Source organism: Glossina fuscipes, unplaced genomic scaffold (genome assembly GCF_014805625.2).
Source record: "Glossina fuscipes isolate IAEA_lab_2018 unplaced genomic scaffold, Yale_Gfus_2 147, whole genome shotgun sequence".
In the NCBI taxonomy this organism is placed as follows: Eukaryota; Metazoa; Arthropoda; class Insecta; order Diptera; family Glossinidae; genus Glossina; species Glossina fuscipes.
Genome location: NW_023998490.1, coordinates 3,585,105 through 3,608,485, shown reverse-complemented (window position 1 = coordinate 3,608,485; position 23,381 = coordinate 3,585,105). Strand labels below are relative to the sequence as shown.

General features: G+C 34.4%; 1 protein-coding gene across 1 annotated transcript in view; it reads right to left on the bottom strand.

Moving 5' to 3' along the window:
• Positions 1–11,709: 11,709 nt before the first annotated feature.
• LOC119641164 (putative fatty acyl-CoA reductase CG5065) overlaps positions 11,710–23,381 on the bottom strand; it is a 39,069-nt gene continuing 27,397 nt past the window's right edge. Inside the window, exons 2-7 of the mRNA XM_038039678.1 lie at positions 21,218–21,427; positions 20,640–21,144; positions 13,804–14,002; positions 13,482–13,721; positions 12,105–12,362; positions 11,710–12,027 (exon numbers count right to left, since the gene is read on the bottom strand). Of these exons, the coding sequence (XP_037895606.1) occupies positions 11,916–12,027; positions 12,105–12,362; positions 13,482–13,721; positions 13,804–14,002; positions 20,640–21,144; positions 21,218–21,415 (1,512 nt within the window). The 5' untranslated portion in view covers positions 21,416–21,427 and the 3' untranslated portion in view covers positions 11,710–11,915. The remainder of the gene's footprint in view (positions 12,028–12,104; positions 12,363–13,481; positions 13,722–13,803; positions 14,003–20,639; positions 21,145–21,217; positions 21,428–23,381) is intronic.

Genomic DNA, 23,381 nt, shown 5'->3' with positions numbered 1-23,381 from the left:
AGATACGGTTATAAGATTTCGTCAGCAATTGCAGAATGAAGGAGTGGATCTCTTAAGGAGAGCTGCGGAGTTATACTCTAACTTTGACCGGATATAGGCGACATAAATGGTATCGATATCAGCTACAGTCAAGTATACTTTTTGATATTGATTTTTTATTTAACATTTTTCGAATGAATTGGTGAACCAATATTAGAGGGGTGTAGATGGTACGGTAGGAAAATCAATTCCTAATAAATGTGATCCTCAACTACGGTGGCATTAAGTAAATAGTGGTGCGGGTAAGCCACGCTTTGCCCAGAGGGGAGGATTTGGATCATACCCAGACTCTCATATCTGCCACTCCATCTCACTTGCAGGATTATTCTGCAAGCTGAAGGCCGGCGGCAATCGCTTGTAAGTTACAAAATAAGCCTATGGACTTAGTCTGATTAAGTGATCAAAGCAGATGCAGACGCTGGACATCAAAGGCTTATATAATAAACGTATGAAAACTTTGGAAAAGCTTTAATATAATTAAAAATGATGTCTCGCAATAAACTCACAGTAAAATTTAAGAAAGAAATTTCTAATTTGATTAATTGCATCATATTTTTCTTTGCTGAAAAGTAATCGAGAGGAATATTTTATATGATAGAACGTAATGATAGATCATTGAGTGCCACAATCTTGACAGTGCACGTTTACGGGTTTCATTATATTTTTGCAAGTATAGTCGGCAAAGTTTTGTAGGATCACTTTCTTAATGTTCTAAAAATAATTTAAAGTTGATTGCTTTACATTTGACCTTCCTTGCCACCCCTTTAACTGCAGCCAACATATTCAAGATAATCAAAACCGGGCTCAAATGTCATCCGTTTTTGAATAGCTGTTAAGGGCCTAATGTGTTGGGTACTCAGTATTCGAGTTAAAATTTTAAGCTATTTTTTTTATTTTTTTTTTTTTGCTTATTCTAAGATAAATAAAAAATTTTGACTCGTATATATACTGTGCGCATATGAGCACATCTTTATCTCTCTATGCTATGCGAAGTTGAAATGTTTATCGATCGTCACTTGCTTTTAACCTCTGATTTTTCTCTACTTTTACAGACTGAAGCCTAACTTTACTATAGTTGTTTTGTTTTTAAATAAACAAATTAATTAAGTGAAAGAAAAAATAAAAATATTATTATTTTTGTGTTAATACTATATATTGTGTTTAGCGGCTTTTGCTTTTTTTACTTTTATATAAAGTTGGTTGAATATACGCATATATTAGGGCATCGTTTATTGTTATTTGACTTAAGTAAATATTTGACGTCGCTTATGAGTAGCTGAACTGAAGTAGAAATTTAACAACTGCAAAATTAATACGAAAATCAATGCAAGGCCTTACTTTATTTATTTTTTACACACATATACTTCGGTTTCGAACGACGGTATCTGCAGTAGAAGATATTTTTCTTATAAAGAATGAAAAGATCTTAGAGGAAATGCAAATGGGTATTTCTGAGAATAAATGCATACGTCTCAACACCAATAAGACGATAATAACAATTTGATAGCGAATAAAATGAAATGAAAATATTAAGAAAATAAGATCCATCTCTGAATAAACAAACGTGTACCACATTTTTCGCCTGCTTTTGTTAAGGTTAAGTTGAGTTAATCTAGTTTAAGGCGGCCGATATACGAACGACGAAATAGCGGATACTTGTTTGAGTCCTAATAAAGATAGCCACGTCCTTAGCCTTTAATCAAATGACTTGCGTTGTTCGTATAACTGCTTTGTTCATAGACGATTTAAAAATCGCTTTCGTACCTAGCAAAGGTCTAGCAGAAGAGCTCGTTTGCGCCAGCTTTAAAAATATCGACTGGTCGTACATGGCTTGGTGACTTGTTGCACCTTTCAATTTACCCCCGAAACCTTTCAAGCTGTGCGTGTAGTATATTAAGTGTATGTGATGTGTGCTGCCGTCTGTTGTAGACTTTTGTTGTAGACTTCATTTGAGAAATTACCTAAAATATTTTTGTTGCTGCATTTTCTGTCGCAGACAACAGCCTTCACATACAAATCACTCTCCTGCGCAAGTTGGAGATTCTCTTCTAATTTTTCGGCAATGGTAACTTTCTGTGGTGGTAGCCGTTGGGTATTACGTTCAAATTGGTCAACAGATTTCGCACTCCGAAGACGAGGACAATTTGGTGTTCCCCGATCTTCGTAGCGCTGCTGTTGTTGTATCCATATCTGACAAGTTTGTCCTCTGCTCGGTTGTAGACTGCCATTCTGTTTGTACATACTTCGGCGAAATGCATTCGTGCTATTTTGTCGCGGAGAGTCAGCTTCCCCACGACTTTATATCTGCATATGTAAATGTTATAAAAATATATGTAAATATATGTAATATAAGCAAAATATGTAATGCAATGTAATAATATGCCTCGGTTCACTTCATCATTTCCACAAATTGAAGGAAACAAACAATTAATAAGATTGTAATAAAGGTTGCGATCTTTGGACATTTCATGCACTTTGTTCCAGTTCGGCGTCCCTCATGCGCTTTGAATCGAACCTCACCAAACCAAAGTACATAAAATTAATCAAGTATTCCATAATGCAATTAAACCCATTCAAAAATTGTATTTTCTTATTACATAACTTATTACTCTGTAGCAAGTGGAATAATAAATATCTTAATAATGTCGTAACGTGTATAAGTTCAATATTACGTAATATATATTTCACAAGATGTACTCCCTCCTCTCAAACAAAAATAATTGTTGAATTTAGTTGAGTTTAAATGGCAAACGATCACCCCAACGATTTGTTTTCGCACATCTTTAAGCGAATCGGATGATAAAGCTATTATTAGGAGCTGAGAAAGCATATCAAGATGCACCTGGCATCTTTAGCTCTTATTATAAAAATTTATGTATGGCTCATTGGTCGGTTGATAATTCCTTATTCAACATATAATAATGTATATATTTAATAATAATAATATACGTAATGATAATATATACAACAATAATACACTAATAATATAACAATATAATAACAATAATGATTAAAAGACCGCGTAAGTTATCGTTTGCAATAAATTCCATATAAATATATATAATATAATATAATATGAATATAAATAATGTAATATAATATAAATATATATAATTTAATAATAAAATATAAAAAATAGGTTAAGTGAAATAATAATATAATAGTAATAATAACTAGAACTCCTCTCGCAACACACTTACAAAACTTCTTAATAATAATACAATAATATAATAATATAATAATAATAATAATAATAATATACAATAATATATGTAATATAATACAAACAATAAGTAATATAATAACATGTTCAATCATTACATTTACAAAATTATTTACCGACGAGTAATATTCTCACCAGTTTTTTGCTATATCGTGATATTGTTTATATATACATGTGCTTATATATTTATGTGTGTAACGAGAATATTTTATTTACCCAAGCATGTAAATATGAAATCGGAATTTTTGTATAAAAAAAATGCATGGAAATTATAAAGAAAATATTTTCTACGAAATATTGCCCATCGCTCTTTGCTGCACTGTTTTTCTTTTAAGGCTTTTCGAACTATCGAGCCATGTTCGTACACTTTCGCAAAAAGCGACGCCCTGCTCTGCAGGTGCATACCACATCGACGCAAACGAGCAGTAATCGGAAGGATTCGAGTGTGGTGAACAAGCAAAATCGCACCTTGTAGATAAAATCCTTGTAGATAAAAAACAAAAACAAAGTGTAGTAAAACAGAAAAACACTAAATTCCTCTTCCAACTGACTGCTTCCAACATTTCTCGAACATGTTTTGCTATTTGCTGTCCTGATAGACACACGGGTGTCATGGTAAAAAGTGATCTTTCGTTGCCTTTCTTGAAGTGATGAGCAACTCAAATCGATTAATTGTTGTTGGTAAAGTTCGACATAAACTGCTTCGCCAGACTTTAACAGCTAATAACTAACTACCCTCTTCTAGTCCAACCGAACACAGAATATTCTTGCATTGCCAAAGCTATTCCACTTTTCATCCGCAGTGAAGATACGATGCATTCGGGCAAAGAAAAACCGTTATCGACGGATGCTCTTTATTTAGCCCAAAGCCATATGTATTGATCAAACGACTGCTTATTATTGCTAGATGGCCAAGCTCGAGAAAGAAAAAACAACGCACCGTCAGGCATACGTGTCCTTTAAACATCTAAGAGTATATTCCGCTCTCATATCTACATACATGTTTATTCATAATTATTATTGTATGATATTTATTGTATTATATATAAAAACATATTATATTAATTAATTGTGACCGTTAGAATGCGTTGTATTAAACATCTCTATATCCATCAATGCAGACTTCATCGTGCCTAAATTTGTGACCATTGAGCCACACTTACTATGTGTGTGTTTGCTTTAACTGCGTTGTGTTGAAAAAAAAAACTTATATCAATCAATGTAGATCTTAAGCTGCCTCAACATGAGATGCCGGAACAGATTTTGGAGGGTATGTATTCACGTTAGTTGCTTTCTATTAAAAAAAAAAAAAAACTTTTGTCAAATCTTTCAACGAAAAAAGATCCTGAATAGATCCTGAGCCTGAATCTGAGCATGTCGGATCAACTCTACCAGCAGGTATGTATTCGCAGTCCGTGTTTTTCGTTGTTTCAAAAAACCTTTATTTTACTCATCAATAGAAGCATACTTCCCGCCACCTCAATCTTTAACCCAGCAACCTTTTCTAACAAGTGGGTATGTATTCACACCACCACACATCCATGTGGTATGTATTCGCACTATTTGGAATTATATTGAAAAAACTTGTATTTATTAAAAACCAAAAGTACTAATCATTACTCAGTACTCATCACATTAGTATGGACGGTAAGTGAGTTTAAGATATACTGCTGGTTGATTGCGATCGTCTATCTTGAATTTCCAAGTGGGATAACTTTATCAAGTGCACGTTTCGCAATAATCTTAACCGTTCTCCTGCTTTCGATCACAATCTTTTTCGCAAATTCTTTTCTATTTAGTATGACTTACTAGAATAAGTCGAAAGGCAGAAGGAACACTCCGTCGGACAAAGACATAATTATCGAAGGTGCAAGCTTAGTACAGATGAAGGGCTTGTCAACGCGCTTTTTGAAAACAACTCTGCTTGAAAATGTAACATCCAAATTGACAATCCTTAAATGTGTTTTCATCCTCCTTGCCTTGGAAGAGTCGAAGGTATAATAATAATTCAATACTAATAATAAGTAAATAAATATAAGCCCCGTTTATACATAACATACATATATAATACATAAATAAATAAAAAATACATATAAATACATCAGTATTACTACTGGTGGTGTGCTGAAGAAAAGGAAAATGTTGTGGTTACTGAATTTACATATAAAGATGATCATAACCCCACCATTTGGCCTATAGAAGTACCCCATTCCGCTGAAGCGAGAGTGGAGGCGTATGCTCGTTTCTTTATCTAAAATGAAATAAAAAGAAATGAATAAATTATGCATAATAATAATACCTTTGGCATACAGCGAATCTTCATGTATATGAGGCATTGAGCGGAGACATGTACTTCATTTTTATTTTAATCTAAAATAGAAGAAAGTAAGTAAGCAGTTTATAAATATAGCTATATAATATTATGAATATCTTTACTCTATTGCATTTAACGCACGATTTCTCGTATGGTGCCCTCCAGATATTTGCTGGTGAGAGTCAAGTTGTCTCTGGGGTTCTTTGTAACTACTCGACCGCCCACCTCTTCGCATATCTCATCTGCTCTCATCGTTAGGTCACGCAGGCATTACCGGCATCCTAGCTGCTTACCGTTGTATCACGCGATTGCATATCGTGTGAGCAGCCGTAGGTAGTTTTCTTCTTTATTGCCCAGGTGGCCTGTGCCGAGATTCTCGAAGGCTACCCTATCGAGGCCGGATGATGCGAACTCTCCTTCGACATGGGCTCCAATGTTGTAGTCCATATTGTCGATGAGGAAGTAGTCGTCTTCGGTTGCGAATTCTCTTGTCCACTTGGACACCTCGAACTTCTTTATTTTCTCATTCAATGCCTGCATTTCCACTGCCGTGTACCGTGTGCTGCGTTGTGGAAAAACCCTTCGAACAAATCCTGGCTTACCCTATATGATGCGATAGTTACGCCAGGGTAAACTTGCACCAGCTCGTGCATTAGGTTGACAAAATTGTTGTTTGTTAGCCGCCTGTCCACCGACACAGGATCTGTAATTAAATGTTGCTCCATGTAATCAGGTATTTCTTTTCATTCCACTTGTAGCTCATTTATAGAGCTCCGGTGGAAAACGTTCGCCAATCGGATGAGCATAGCGGTAATCTCCCAAAGCCTCTGCGCCCAGCCGCCTTTGTTCGCGACGTCATTTATATTTTTTGCTGCTTGTAGTGTTGCGGGCTGTATGTTGTTGTAAAACAGCCTCTCCGCTCCCAGAATCCAGAGCTGGGCGCCTTCAATATAAGATGTTGAAAAATCTTTGTTACTAACACACATTTGCTGTTAGTATGCATGAAAAGTTGCCTTTTAAGGTGAAGGTATTGCAAATGGGGACAGCTTTAATGCCAGCAAAATCAACACACTACCTCTTATCGCACAGGTGAAATCATCGCTAATCTATCATTTCAATATTGAACATGAGAATAAAAGAAAATGACATGCTTAGGGCGAAACATATATACGTAAGATATACGTACGGGCGGAACATATGTCGAAACAAGCAATCATGGAATGGCGTTAACGATATTCAGCCGCGTACTGGAATAGCTCGGGAATAGCCCATGGATGAGAGAAATGTGTTCACTGTGCTGAGCATGACCGTCGTTTGGGCTGTACTGTGTTTATGCATAAGTATCTGCCCTTCAACTATGCGTTAGCCTTCCCGCGCAGTTGTCTTGAAGATGTGGGCAGCACTACCGAACTTCTTTCGGGCAACGCTATCGGAAATTCACTCTATGGCTCTGTACGAGTTCACGTATAGAGGTCTTGCCCGCTTTTCACAATTTTCTCGCGTTTATTTCAATATTGTAATAAATCTCTCTTCTCTCTTTCTCTTCTACCAACTATGTTTTCTTACTCTCAAAAGTAAAGTAAAGCGATAAGGAGGCGAAAAAGAGAAAAGAAATTAATTGTTGACAGCTTAAGTATTAAATATTTAACGATAAAGAGTGGTAAAAGAGTTAAAGGATTAAGAAGTTTGGTTGTAATGGTGAAAGGATGGGTAAAGAGGGTAAGCTTTTAACAGGTAAATATGCTAAAGGTTCTTGAACTTAAGAATTAATTGGTTACATGCTTGAATGGCTAAGCGTTATCGGGTTTAGAGCTTGCATTCACTCACACAACTGTAAGTGTTGTAAGGCAATGGTCGGAATATCACGAAATTTTGACACATTTCTTTTGATAGTCCGTACTATCCAGAAATCATGTATGTCTGTCAACAGTATTGCCATGTATGTGTTAGCTCGGAGACTTATTGAGTGACGTGATATGTGTGTATATGTATGTAGGTTAAAAAACAGCAGCTTCATCTAAGGAACAGCTATGAACTTTGAGAAAGTTTCTTTGACTTGTTTATAGGTACATGATACCTGAATATGGATCGTAGGATACTATTTAAATATTGAAAAATTACAAACAATTTATGTTATCTTAATTATTAATGACCTAATTGTACCCCACATGTTTTTATCGAGAAACATTTGAGCAAAAATTATTTAAAAAAAACGTTCGAGGTTTACACGAAATTTATTTATGTTTCTTTAAGTCCGTTTCAGTGCGTCAAAAACGATTGGCTTCGAGACATATGTGGTTAATGTTCTATTTATTGTTAACTTATGCGTCATTATTATGTCTGACTTTGTTGTAGTAACTATCGTCACTATATCGTCGTGTACCGTGGAATCTTCTCTCCTTATTGTATATTAATGACGGAGAGGAAAATGTAAAAAATAAACATATGTTTATTTATACGATTACCATGGTCTTTTCCAACTATCGTATTGTGTCTTATCATATTTTGTAAATTCTATACACACTAACTACTCAACTGGTAGCAAAAGACAGAAATAACGCCTCTAATATGTATACAAGTGCCCATATGACGAGTAAAGCAATTTTAGTTTTTAGTGAAATGAATTCTAATCTGAATATTGATTTTGCATAAACATCTATATATGACTTTTTTAAAAATATGCTCATATATCATTAGATGAACAGAGTCTTCAACATTAAGCTAGTAGGAGCCATTTTTAAATCCTAATTTATGTGATACAAAAGCGTACTCTACTGAGGTACAAGAAATTTGTTTCCCGTTCACAGGAACACTCGGCTTTCCTAAGTTCATTGTCCGGCGGTCTACAGCACAATGCATTATCACGACTCTTCTTCTTTATTTGAGCGTCCTGCTCTCCTTTAGAACAATCTAGCTGTATCTGGTTTTTCCTCTGCTTCTAGTGTTATCACTTTCAAATCGAATGTAAGCAAAAATTATGTCCGCTCCCTTGTTCCCTTTAGCTGCCCTCCCTCCTGACCAAAATCATAGATATATGCGCAGGGCACATCTCCTAAGCGGTTAGCTAAATAAAAAAAAAAATCGAACAATTTTCTATGGTCAAAAAATAAAGGAAATTCCTATACATGAAATAATAATTGAATCGCACTAAGAGAAAAAGAGTTTCGACTGATACTTGAGAAGCTCGTTTGCAAGAAGAATTCGCTTTATTTTTTAAACACAGTATTATATGCAATGACTTTCGTTTTATACCATGCATAGATCACTCGATAAGGAGTTTTGAGCTGCTGCAAGCGGTCCTTTTTTTATGGGTTCAGTTGAAGCTTCTATCTATGAAACAGCGTATAGAGACCTCGGCAAATGACGATGTCAAAGCCTTTCATTTTCCTTTCAGAAGCTCAGCACAAATGCACATACTACCAGCCTGGGACCTTATTTTCCCAATTCTGTAATACTTACCATAGACCCGATTTAGAAATTATTATTATTATTATTATTATAATTTTACACTAATGAAATAAATTCTCAGACTAAAAGAAAAGACATTGAGCACTAGCAACACAGGCTATCGACTCTAATTTATATAAATGTACATTAGAGATTGAGCCTAGTTGTTTTAATAAATTAATATATTGAATTGATATTCTGTTCCAAAGCCGATTTTAGAATCTCCAAAGGGTTAATCGTTTCAAATACAATACTTGTAGCCAAAGAAAAGTTAAGCCAGTCACAGAGAATGTGCTTTACAGTGAGAATTTGTCGACAACTGCAGAGTAGCGCTGATGATGGTATTGTAGATTTCCTTCTGTAATTTTCTCTTTAACTTTTCTTCCGAAGTATCTTCGAAGATCCAACTTTTCCATGACATAATCCATAATTAGAGGTGCAGAAGCAGCATAGTTCGCCGCTCGATCGGCCTGCTCATTTCCCAGTAAACCGATATGACTAGGTACCCATAACATTTTAATTTTTCCGCCGGGTGTTGTAATAATATTCCTTAATTTGTCGATGGTGATCCATCCCGAAGTCGAAGGGTTCCGAACCAGTTGTAATACAGACAAACTGTCGGTAACAATGACGGTTTTGAGTTTGTTTTTATGGGAAAGGCTCGCAGCGTGATAGGCAGCTCTGGCTTCGGTTGTGAAAGTTGAAGTGCTTTCGTGCCCTGAAGTATCTGCCACGGCACAAGCAGGAGGTGGACCGGAAGGTTTTGAACCGTGTATAAAAGATTACAACCGGTACTCTCCAGTACTTGGGTCTTTTCAGCTGTTAGATTCCTGAAGACGTAATTTGGGGTATCTTCTTTCTTGTGCATAGACGGCAAGATGTCAAAAGAGCATTCTTTCAAAATCCATGGAGGTTTAACACCAAAAGAGCGCAAAATTTTTAAGGGAATATTCAATTCCTTTGCAACGTACAAACAATAGTCAATTGCAGATGGTGACTTTGGAATTTTCTTCGCAATAATAATCTTTCTCACGTCATCACCGAGAATAGATTTGTTTGAATTAAGAAGCTTGGGGACTATTTTAGCTTTTAACTCATAAAATCTATTTCCTAAAGTTGGGAGATCAGTTTCGATTATAATATTATTTATGGGCGTCGTCCGAAAAGCATAATAACTTGCTCTGAGCTTTACAGCTATTGCCATAAATTATCAAAGCATAGTCAATTTTGCTTAAAACAAGCTTTTTGGTAAGATAAGCAATAGTGTTAATATGCGATAGATAATCTAGATGCCATAATCTTCTCTAATGCTTTTGAGAGGCAAGATAAAACCGAGATTGGGCGATAATTCGATGCGATGAGAGACATTTTTTGACTTTGGAATTGGGACAACTGCTGCCAATTTCCACATGTAGTGTATATGGCCAGTCAAAAATACCGTATTATATAGGTCCAGTGATTTCTTTTTACTTGAATTAGAGCACTGATCATTTGGTAGGAGGTGCGGTCTAGACCAGGTGTCCACCCCTTCGATTTGGAGTGACAACTTTCAAATTCTAAGGTAGATATAGAACTTTCCAGGGACATGGCGCATCTGTCGATAGCATTTGAAAGTGAAATTGGAGTCCTTTTATTTAGAATGAAAGCAATGGAAAAGTTGCTGTCAGAGGAGTATTCGCACCACACCTTTCCAAAGTAAAGAACTGAGAATAAATTGTAGAGTTCCAGCTAAGAAAACGATTGCGAATATGGGCTATAAAGCGAAAACACTGTAAATTTTATGGTTAAGGTTATTCGTGTCGCTACGGCTTATATGCATGAGCTTAAATTTATGTACTTGTGAGGTATATTTGATTGTATAAAAACACCAAGAGAAGAGAGAATTTAGTTTATTAGAGTTTATGATACGTGTTGTTGTTTTAATTTTATCAATTTTGCTTATTTCAATATTTGTTTTGATTTTTTCAATATTATCTTTGGCGGCTGGTGGAACTAGTTTCACAATATGATTTTTGGTTGATGGTAGAAGATGGTTTTTCGTTGGAAGGAGTTGGAGTTAAAGGCTTGTTAGGCTCGATTTGCGAGGCGACAGCAACGTATATATTATTTTTGTTAATTCTTTGGGTTCCAGATGGATTTATTTTCCGGTACTTGTGTTGCGCTTCGCCCAAGCTACAGTAATTTTCATTTGTGATTTTTTGAATATCACGCATTTGTATAAAACGTGGGCATTGTTTGTTTAACGCCGAGTGTCGATCGTTGCAATTTAAGCAGAAACTACGGGTACAGCTTTCAGCATGTGTAGGAAGGCCACAGTTTGCACAAGATGGAGCACTGTGCACCTTTTTGCCGTATGACCCAGGTGTTGGCAGTTTTTGCACCTCATGTGATTTGGAATGTAGAGTTCCACTTGACATTTATGCTAAGCCACATCAACAGTTTACGGTAGCCTGTAGCGATCAAAGGTCATAAAGACACAAGCTAAATACACAAAAACACCGAAGACAATTAAAAATATCGCAGACGAAAAAGAAAGCATGCAGTACACAGAACACAAGTCGACAGTTTTGATGAGTACAAGAATTATTTGAATTTGAATAAATTTTATTAATTTAAACTTTTCTTAAAAAACTTTATTTGATTAAAATAAACATAAGAAAAGAAAAAAATCGCTTTAAAAGTGAACACATTTCGTTCCTTTTGGCTTAACGAAAATTATGTGGAAATTGGCTAATATCATAAATCCATTCACCTTACACATCTAACAAAATAACAATTGCAAATTTTAATTAACAATAAGTATACACGTATATACACCTGAAAGGCATATAAAACTATTATTGCTGCAGAAAACAACATAAAAAAAATAACAAAATCCCAAAAGTGACAATTTTAATATTCCAAAATGTCCTTTAAGAAACTTAGAATTCCTGATTTAAGCGAAAGCCAATAAAGAAACGAAACAAAGATTAGCGTTTTACACAAACGATCTAAGGCGAACATACTGAAAAAAGAGAAGTGGAGAGAATATTAAGGCCGTTGTATATAAATAAAAGATAATAGTAAAAAAAAATAACTTACAATTTTAAGTGCGTTCGCGCACGTGGCAACGTACACAACGGTTCTTTCATAACATACTGGCGACCTCCCAATATACCGTTAAGCAAATATTGCTCATCATCAGCATCATCGATATTGATACGGAATATCTTTCGGTCTTCAGAATCTAACGGCTTTTCGAGCTCCCGAAAATTATTCGATTTAAAATCCCATGACCGAGTTGTAAAGAATTGTAAAACTTCTAAGCCGATTGCTATACGTTTTTGAACACGAATCATGCTGACCAAAATAAAAGAGAAATAAAAATTTATTTTACTTTTTGCACTCTTTAGAAACATCGATGCAGGGCGCTTGCCGAAAAGATTCACTACAGTTATCAAATCGCGATCTTAGTTTTAACACTTTATTTTTGTGCCGTTGTAAGATATTCCTGCGAGAAATTTATTATCAAAAACAAATAGAAACATTATAGTGGGCCACGACCTTCTATTAAATATTCTACACCACCGTACAGATATACATATAATGACTTTTCAACATAAGGCCTTGTATAGGAAGTTATCGAAAAAGTGGTAAGTTTCGAACAATTGTCAATAGCCTTTGTTCTTAGGCCAAACATGTCGATCTATCAAATATCATGAAAGGTTCTCAAACATTGCGACCTGTAGATTGAAAAAGAGAAAACAAGGTGGACTAACGGACTGACAGACAGACAAGGTTACATCGATTCAAACACTGAATTTGAGATATATTGATGAAACTCAGTACTCTGACGCGTTTTCAGTCCTTTTTTCGAACACTTTCCATGTAACCCCTTATGCTATAAAGTCGTTATATGACAAAAAAATTGCAATTTTCGAAATTTGTCGACAAAACTGACTGACTCGTAGTACTTCGACTGAACCTCTATATGCTAAAAAGGCCTAATTGTTAATGTTTTATAATGAAAACTCGTTCATGACAGTAATTTGCGATAAAAATTAAGTGAAAAAAAAAAATTGAACGACACAGGTCTATTTCTGGCTTCTTCACTCCATATGAGATTGCTCATGGATAGTACGCTCCTTAGAAGATGGTTTAACTTTTAATGTTTTACGATGAAAATTGGTCCATAGTAGCAGTTACCGCAAAACCTAACGATGGCAAATTTGGATAGCACAGGTCTATTGTTTAGTCTCTAAACAGTAATATAGGAGCTATTATTAAAAGTAAGCCCTTAGGTGAAAAGAAAGTCAAATTCCTAGTTGTTTACTACGGAAACTGAAAAGTAATAAAATTTTAGGAAAGCACGCTAAGTTTGCTAGTTCATCCATAGTGGAATTTATGCCCAATAAAATTCATAACAACAATAGCAAAACTTCGCAGCCCGCACCCTGCGTAAAATAGTAATATTCTTACAATCTTCTTTGACCAAAAATAAATAACAGACAATCGATTAAAACGGCCGGAAGCCACATAAATAAGATAACACAAATCCAATGATAAAATTTATTCGTAGTTATGTTTCCATCTGGATACCATAAGCCGACTTCGAAAGGGTATTCCATACCGAAATCTTTGCCCTTGTCCATAATCCATTGCCAAGTGCGTTTTTTTACTTCGGGTATAGTTATATTAAAAACTGGCAGCTGAGCCGGTCTACGAATTTGAAAATACAAAAATTTAAATGCAAGTGTAAGTAATTCGTAATTGTAAGTAAAATATTGACACAAAATGTTACTTTTCTTTAATATTATTAAAATAAAATGGCAATAAAACCAAAGCATTGACGGCTGTATCAACTGGTATGATTTCCGATTTCAAAGCACCATTACATAACATGGAACGTATAACACCTTTACCGGCTCCAATTAAGACACCCGTTGGACCATTCATATTATCTACCCAACCGGGCAACGGTTCCTGAAGGGCTGGCGTTACTATTAAATAATTAAAGAAGAAATTAAAACAAAAAGATTCAATACAAAGAAAAATGTATGTAAATATTTGTACACATATTTAAAAAGGTTTATATGAATATGTATGTTATTCCTAAACTATTTTAAAATTTTATAACAAACACTTATAAGAAGCCGAGTACTCGCATAAGATCCTCCTTTCATATTACAAAACAGTTATTACGCTATTCAAACTAATGTCACTATCTCCTCCACGCATGCGAAAAGCACAGGAAAGTTCACTTAACATTCACCCAATTATCCGGAAGGAATAGTTACAATAAAACTCCTCAATATCAACTAAGTTATGAATCAAGTTTTTTAAGTCACCAAAACGACAAGTAAAAAGTGCCTTATGACTTGCGACATCTCTGTGATTTTGCTCAGAATAGGACTTTAAGAACAGATAGAGAGAATAGCATCTTGAGGGAAGGAAATGTATATCAAACGCTTAAGAAAATTATATTCGGCTATAGCTGAATCTTTTATACCTAAAAAAGTAATGAAATTCTGATACTTCATAATACTCGATGAGCTTGACCGGCGTTTTGTAGCTTTGCTGTACAATAACATTTACAGCACTGGGGAAAATTTTTCGGTTGCATCTCTTCTAACTTATGACAAGTTAATGAAAAAAAACAAAAAATTAGTTTTTGCTTTTAAATATAGAGATACTCCCAGCTTATGGTGCAGTCTAAGCGTACCGATTAACGATTTGTGTCGTTTTTAATACCAATCTGGGTGCAATTGCTTCCAATGCTGTTAACAAATTCAAAGCCGTTGCGCGATTCTTTGCGGGCATGATAATATTCACCGCGCACATCTACGGAGACAGGCAAACGAATAGAAGGACGGACGGACAGACATGACTGAGCAAATATATATATATATAAGGTCTTTGACACTTCCTTCTGAATTTCGCAAACATTCCCCCCATTTCTTGTTGATGGTTATAAAAAAGAAAACTCTTATATATATTTTCATAAAACTTTTATTAAGCAAAGCACGATAAACCTTTCCAGCAAGGAAACACCAAAAATGCTATTGAGAAAGAGAAAAAAATTATAAAAATAAAAACTATTAAATTTTCAATAGCCTAGTATAAGGCTTATTAAATTATAAGTCCAATAGCATAACAAACTTAATATTATAATTTTACAGATGCGATCCAGGTAATACATGCTGAAATGGAGAACATAAAAATCGTTTTTGTTTTGGTAAAATATTTTGCTCTTTATGAGACTAACTCACAATTTTAATTGCCTTCGAGCTTTGGGCAAAGTATCTGGCGATTCTTTCATTAAATACTGGCGACCACCCTGTATACAGGATAACATATACTCTTCGTTACCTTCTTCGGTATTCATGTTCATATTAAATCTAGTTACAAACACATAAGCAAATTTCTTTCGGGTTAATACTTCGTATCATTTTTTTTCAAAGTTATTTACATTTGCTTATCTTTCTCACTAAGTTTTTGCCATAAAGCTTCATAATTAGGTGATCGAAAAACCCAGGATCTCATTGTAAAGAATTGCAAAACATTTAGACCGATTTGTACTCGGTTTTGTATACGAATCATGCTAATGAATAAATCGTCTTACAACCGTTACGAACTTAGGAAAATTCTACTTACAATCTTTTCTGCCCGCAAAGGAAAAGTATAAAATCAATAACATAAGCGGGCAACCAATGAAATAATAAAATATTAATTTGATGATGTAATCTGTTCGTAGTGACGCATCCGTCGGGATACCAAAGACCAGTTTCCATTGGATATTGGTAACCGATTTTCTTGCTTAAAGCAATCACTTCTCCCCATAAAACCTTACGGTGTTCCGCGCACGTGATATTGTAAACCGGTACCTCTTTTGATCTTCATAAAGAAAAATCATTGAAATGTTTTGGTGATTTCGTCATAATCATTTTAACAATACTTACCGTGATTCCGCTTGAAATTCGTAAGGGATTACTACAAGACCATTAATGGCATAGTCAACGGGTATCACCTCAGATTTGTAGCGTTCATCAATTAACATGGAGCGGATAACGCCTTTTCCAGCTCCAACCATAAGCCCTGTAGGACCATTCAAATTGTCTACCCAACCGGGAACGGGCTCATAAGCCGATGGGGACACTGATCCGTATATGTGTATATATATATAGATAAAATTGATTTCTACGCAAGTTTTTTGTCTTTTTTTAAATATGAACACCAATCAAACCATAAGGGACACACAGCCCATGGCATAAGCTTAGCTTTTGGGATATGTTTGCAAGTTTTTGTTAACACAAAATATAAAGTAGTCGCAAAAACAACAAATTTTTTTTATCCGACTTTCCTACAGCATTTATTTTCCCGTTTTTGACTTTTTAGTTTTCTTTAAAACCAAAGTTGTTGAGGGACAATAGATTTTAACGATCTATGAAAAATGATGCATTTTTCTTTACCAAACTTTCCAAAGATATTTTAAAACGTTCAACTTGACATCCAAAAAAATATTTTAAACAGGTTGTTGATCTAATAAAGAATTGCTTTTCACTTTTTGCCCAATCAAATTTCTCGATATTCCTTTCGGAAGAATATCGACGCCGATGTTGGAAAAAAATGGAAATTGTTCGAAATAAAATTAAATCTAAATAATGTGAATAAATATTCAAAAACTGAAGTTAAATATTGAGGTGTTCACTTGTAAAACTTTTTGTATTGCAATTTCTATATTCTAGGAGCGATCGGAAAGACCTCTAAAGCATATTTCAATCCATACATATTTTTCAAAAAGTAAAAGTGATAATGCATCAGAGCTTAATTCGTCCAATCATCAATTATGATTGTGCTACCTGGTTCCATGTAGCCTCGTCCACATCGCTGTACAGAACGTCAGAAAGTAGTTATAAAAATGACATTAAAAATAATATACTCTATCCATATAAAAACGAATACACGTAGAACAGATAATTTCATCATAATTCACTTAATCCATAATCTCCTTGTTGGTATTAGCTTTTACATAACATTATCTCTATACAGATATAGATTACACTGTTAAAATTAGTCTCATAGACTAATAATGTATATTTTATTTATTATATTTAATTTAATTTTTTATATAATTTTGTATTATATCATTTCACACATATGTATTACTCCATCTTTATACATATATCAATTTATGTACTCTCTTACTCTTTGTAAATATGCTTATATATATTTTAGTAAATTACTAGATTAATTATAAACCTACCGGAAGTCAGGGTGGTTATCACATCCGAAAAGCATATCAGCCGATCGTGACGGAGAGCTTTAGAGGAAATTTCAAGGGTATTTCATCTTTCTCTTTCTCTGGATAGACGTAAATTTGATAATCCGTAAATATGCGTGCAGCCCATAAATGCGTGGTGCCGTTTAGAGCAGGGACGAATTGCAGACGACAAGACTTAATTGTGAAGCTGAGACGTTAGACTGGAGGACGAATGATCTAGCTAGGGACAGGATAAAATTTAAGGGAACACCACGTTATTCTCTAGCTAGATTCACTAATTTAGTGAACATTAGAGTTGCGTGGGTTATTAGGATCTATATATTTAACAAACATATCTTAGGTTTTCTTCAGTTAATAAAAGCGATTTTGAATTTAACAGAGGTTAGGGTTACGTACAAATTTATAATGGGAATACACGGCTTTTGATAATTTCTCGGGTTAAGAAAAGATATCAGAGTAAGTTACATACTATTTCAAGCAAATTTTAAATGCCAGACAAACCCGGCGCGCTATCCTCAGCATACACCAACAAGGTTAAGGAAATGCCCGTTGCGGAGAAACTAGGCTACTTTAGATCTTATAGAATGTAAGCGGAAAAATCCATTAGCTACCGCTTGTCTATGTCTCCAATAATTTTAGTTACAAACAAGTATTGTTGCGAAAAGTCTTCTGCATACCATATTTTTCAAAATAAATGCTTCATATTATTATATGATTTCGTATAAGAAACAATTTTTTAAAATTCAAGACAAGAAATCACGCATTTAAGAATTCAAATGATATTCTCTGCTGCATTTCGATAAGGAAATACATATATTGTTTGTTTGTTAACGAAAGAATTTGCTTTCTTTAGTGGGAAACAAGTTCGTTCCTTCCAGTTCTTACCAATCACATAAAAGTCAATATTTCTAAAAAATGCTACGTATTTCCGTAATTATAAGCCCGAACATTAAATGAATTTTTTTTCCATATTCAAAGAGTGATTGACAACTGGGCTACGCTGTGTATTGCCTTTTGAAAAAAAAAAAATGTTTTTTCTAACACTTTCGCTAACGGTTTCGCTTCTCTTACAAATAACAAAAGAAGACTTTTTTTTGGGCTGTCACAGTGGCCCCCCTCCCCTTTTAATTTAGTAACGGAACTGTTTGTGTTTTGTTGCTGCGAAATTGTACAAGTCGGGACAAATAATACTAACGAAATAAAAAATTGAAATCAAAAAAGAAATTCGAAGACGGTATCTTCATGTTACGAGTCAGCGCATATCCGAGGCGCTTGCAAAAGCAAATTGAGAAAAAATGAATTTAAATGACTTTAATGCTGACATACAAGCGAGACTAGCCGAGAAGTCTATCAAAGGACTTTAGTTAGCCTTTAACTAAAGTGTTGTGCTTTTAGCGTTTGAGCCTTCACTGTACCTACGTTCATGCACCAATCGGAAATAATGGTTCCTCTACTCGAACATTAATTGATTAACGGTCGCGTTCTGCTGCGTTTCTTTATATATTTTGTGCTAACAAAGACCAAAAAAAAAAGTTTTACCGTTTTATTATTTACAGCCAAGTAGGAAGAAAACTAGGAAACAGTTTGGCGGGCGGACTGTTGTTTTCAGCTTTTGAGCCACATGCTGAGTTCAATGGTGTTGCATTCAGTTGGAAAATTGTTCTTTTAAGCCAGCATTCCAGTCAGGTTATTCACAGAAGCTGTTTTGTATTTGTTGTCTTTATTTTTATTATTATTATTATTTTTTTTTTGTTTTTAAACCAATTAACCAGCAATTAACAGAATGTAAAGCACTTAATAAATGTTGATAATGTGAACATTCAGAGTCATTGAAAAAGCAAATCATTTATATATAATTAATTGATCACTTATATTGAAACAAACATTGCAACACTGTCGCCGTTGTTATATTTAACATGAAAAGCACTTAAAACACTTGCGGGGAAGTTTTTAGATTTTCTTTATTTTTTATTTCTCGTTTATGTTTTCTTTCTTTTTTTTTTTTTTTTTTTTTGTTTATAAAAATAAATTCACAAGGCGTGCAAAAAGTGTGCGGAACATAGTGGGTTGTAAGACGCCAGGAGGTTTCCAAAAGCATTTAAAAGGATTTTAAGCAAGAAAAAAAAACTGTTTTACAAGAAAGTAAATCGGGGAAGAAAGCTGCATTCGTCTTTAAGACGAATCTTGGATACCCAGCGCTTTATTTAAATGTATAAAGATCAAGCAAATGTTAGTAAATTGCATACTTAGCAAAATATTTATAAAAGTTTTTTTTCTTTTTTTTGTACCCTACACCACTTGTGGTGCAAGGGTATATTAAGTTTTTGCAGATGTACGCAACATGCAGAAGGACTTGAAATAGAGCCACCTCTCATTTTACCGATCGATTTAGAAATACTTTCTGAACCGATCTATGCTTGTCTGTCCATCTGTCTTATTACATTGACGTGCTTTGGCCTAACGACGAGTACTGCTGAAGATGATGAAGATGATTCGGATCGGACTGCTTTTCCAAGCTCTTCCCATATAACACCTTACTTTTAACAGTCATTCTATGAATAACTGTATTGAGCGAAGTGACGCAAGATATTTAAAGGTGGGGACGTGTAGCACCATAGTATTTTTAATTGTTTTACGGGCTTAGGCCCGCAGGACCAACATTTATAAAGTAAAAAATTCTCCTTTGCGAAAGTTATGTTACTCTATACTCTCGCCCTACTGATCTGTATACGAGTGCAGCAAATTTTGATCATATGAAATGCTCACCAGGAAATACGCGACTTGGACGGACAGCTAAAATGAGATGTCTAATGTCCTTATGACTGACTTCCTTTCATTGTATATAGCAGAAGGAAAAAAAGAACTCGCAATTCTCGGGTGGTGGTGGGCATGAATATACAAAAAAAAAAAAAAACACAAAAAAAACGAGGTCAAGAATTTCCAGCCTTTCTTAAATTATTATTTTATATTAATACTACGAATTCATAACCTCTACCAATGGGGTGGGAGTAAAATACACAAAGCAATGAATTTTAATCATTTTGTTTTGATCCATTTGTTTTCCTTAGAAATCCTTAAAAAAAAACTAATTTTTGCATAGAGTCCTTCAATAAAGTGTTCACATATACCACAAGGGTTAAATTGGAAAAGGAGTCGCTAATGTATATATTCGGTGTTCTGCTTATTTTTTTCTTCACAGCGTCAACTAACCGCCGCATACAAAAACACCAAAGCAAGCGAGAAATTTTTTCTTTTTTTTGCTTATCATCTGGTGATTATAGTTTGGAGACATTTTGCCCTGTTTGTCTCATAAATTTTGGTATGCGTATGAAATATTTTTGGACATAAACACTTACCGATACTCGGACGAGCTATGATTACCGGCAAGCGATCATAATGATCGCGTACTAATAACTCAGCTAAACGTTTCGAATACGTGTAAGTATTCGGATGTGGTTTTAGTAAATCTGGTGTTATCGCATCTAACGTCTTCACATCCATCCATTCGGCCAAACGCATCAAATCTTCCGGCTTATGTGGGAAATCATAAATTTTCTCGTACATAACTTCTTGATCGCAATTACAAAATGCGGTTGACACGTGCACAAAGGCTTCCAAATTTCTCATTTGTTTTGCTAAATTTAAAGTGCGACGAGTGCCTGATAGATTCATATCGATCGCATCCTTTAAATTGCCTTCCAATTTAAGGGTAGCAGCCAAATGAAAAACAATATTAGTTTTATCGACAATATACTTAAGATTTTCACCACTTAAGCCCAATGATTCAAATGTCACATCGCCCTGATAAATGCTCACTTTTTTTAAAACATTTGGTCGTTCCTCTTTAATGCGTTGAAAAATCTGCGAAATTGATGCAAAGCGTATTTCTTGTATATAGATTCAGTACTTGTTTTGAAAATGCTAAGAAATTTACCGGTAATTTAAACATCTCTTCGAGACGAGTTTCTGGCGTTTTCCCCCGTTTCGGTCGTATGATTATAATGATCTCTTTCAGAGCAACACATGAATACAATAATTTCTCCAGTAGCACTTTGCCCATAAAACCAGAAGCACCGGTGATGAAGACCGTTTTATCCTTGTAAAAGTCCTGGACAGGTGTTAACTCAGCCATTGTCAGAAATATCTGCAAAAAAATCAGACCTAAATCAAACTCTCTTACACAAAATAAACTTTTAAACAAACCATTTGGTAATTGTACTTAAGTTGTATAAAATTTCTAAACTTTTTGTTTTTAAAGAAAAAATATTTAAAGTCATACGCCTTTGTTCGTCGCTTAGATAATAGAATGTGTGAAGTCATGTGCCCTTACATGAGCACAACTTTAGATTTATTGACCTAGCATCTTTACAAAGTCTTTGGGGGTTAGCTTTGTCTCTATTATTATTATTATTATTATTATAAATTTAGCCAGAGAATAAATTCTAAGACTAAAGTCTTAAAGCACTAGCATCTAGGGCTATCGGCTAGCTAGAGCTAGAGCTTTGTCTCTAAAATGGTGAAAGATAAACGTAAGTGAAAGGCTATGGGAGTTCGCCTTTTCTACTTGGTCTAATGGATTTTCACATCCTCAACACAAATTATAAGTCACTTCAACCTCTGTAGGGTCTATTCAAATTATATAATGATTACAATAATGCCGGTCTTCTCCGATCAGTAACATGAAAAAGGTGTCATATTTTTATGCTCATCATCAAAGGGTCGATTAAGTTAATTATGTTAAAATGCTTGGAGCAGCGAAAAGGAAGCTTCAGCGATTCTATAAAAATATATACATTCTTCATCAATATCAAATTCCGAATCAATTTAGGCAATGTCTGTTTATCTGTCTGCCCATCTCCTACTCCTAAAAACAAGTAGATCGGCGTTAAATTTCACAATGAGCCTAGTTACTCTGTTAGAAAATATACATATAATAAACGTTTGTTTAAGCTTGCGTTTCTCTCTGTCTATTGGAATTACGAGACAAATTTTTTTACTTTTCATCTGCGCGGGAATTAAATTGGAAAAGGCAAACAAATAAGTATTCTTTTCCAGTATTAAGTTCGAAATAAGTATTCTTTTCCAGTATTAAGTTTGAAATAGGTATTCTTTTCTTACAATTCTTACAATTAGTTCATTGTGATCTGTTGCCTATCTTTTGCAATTGTAATCGTGTGACGGGTAAGTCATAACTACTCTAATTATTTTTGAATAGAAAGATTTCATATAAAGAATAATCCTAAAAGTAGACTTCATTTTTTTTTTTTAAACATATAATAATAGTCACATTTTCCGATGTTTTTTCTTGAATCCGTAGCCTCCACAGCAATATAAAAAAATATACCAATGATATGCCGTTGTGTGTGTTATAATGCTTGAAATTCTTTTATTTTCATTTTGAATTTGAAAATTAAAAGTAAAATTGTAAAATTTACTTTGTTGTACATTTCGATGAATAATTGAATGGTGAGCGCATTTATAATGACACGAACATGTTGACGAGTCGACTTGTGTTCAGTGTAGTGCGTGTTTTCTATTTGTCTGCGTTTTTTCAATTGTTTCGATGTTTTCGGTGTTTTTGTGTATTTAACTTCTGTCTTTTCAGTGTTATTGCTAAAACTGGTTAACGCGGATATCGCGTATGTGCTTTTGTTTCGTCTATATATAATAAAAAATAGAAAACAAAAAAACAAAATAAAAAAAAAAAAAAAATTGAAAACATTTGACACTTTTCTTTAGTAGTTCCCAACCTTCTTGCACAGTTCCCAAACCTTTTCAAGTAAGTGGTTATTTCAAAAATAATAATAAATAGACAACAATAAGGCATAATGGCCCCGGGGCCGCCAGACAAAAACCCGAATAGATTTTATCTATTAAGTGATACATCCCCCCAAAGAAAAAAAAGTAAAAAATCAGATTTTCCGGTGTTGCCGATCAGCGATATAATCCCTATTGATAAAAAATATATTGTTATTTCTTCAACCGATGCTCGAATAACAATTTCCCAAATTAGCCCTTTTGCTATAAAAAAAGCTCTATGTAGCATTACAACATACATCGACTCGATCTCGATTCTACGCGATGGGAATTTACTGGTC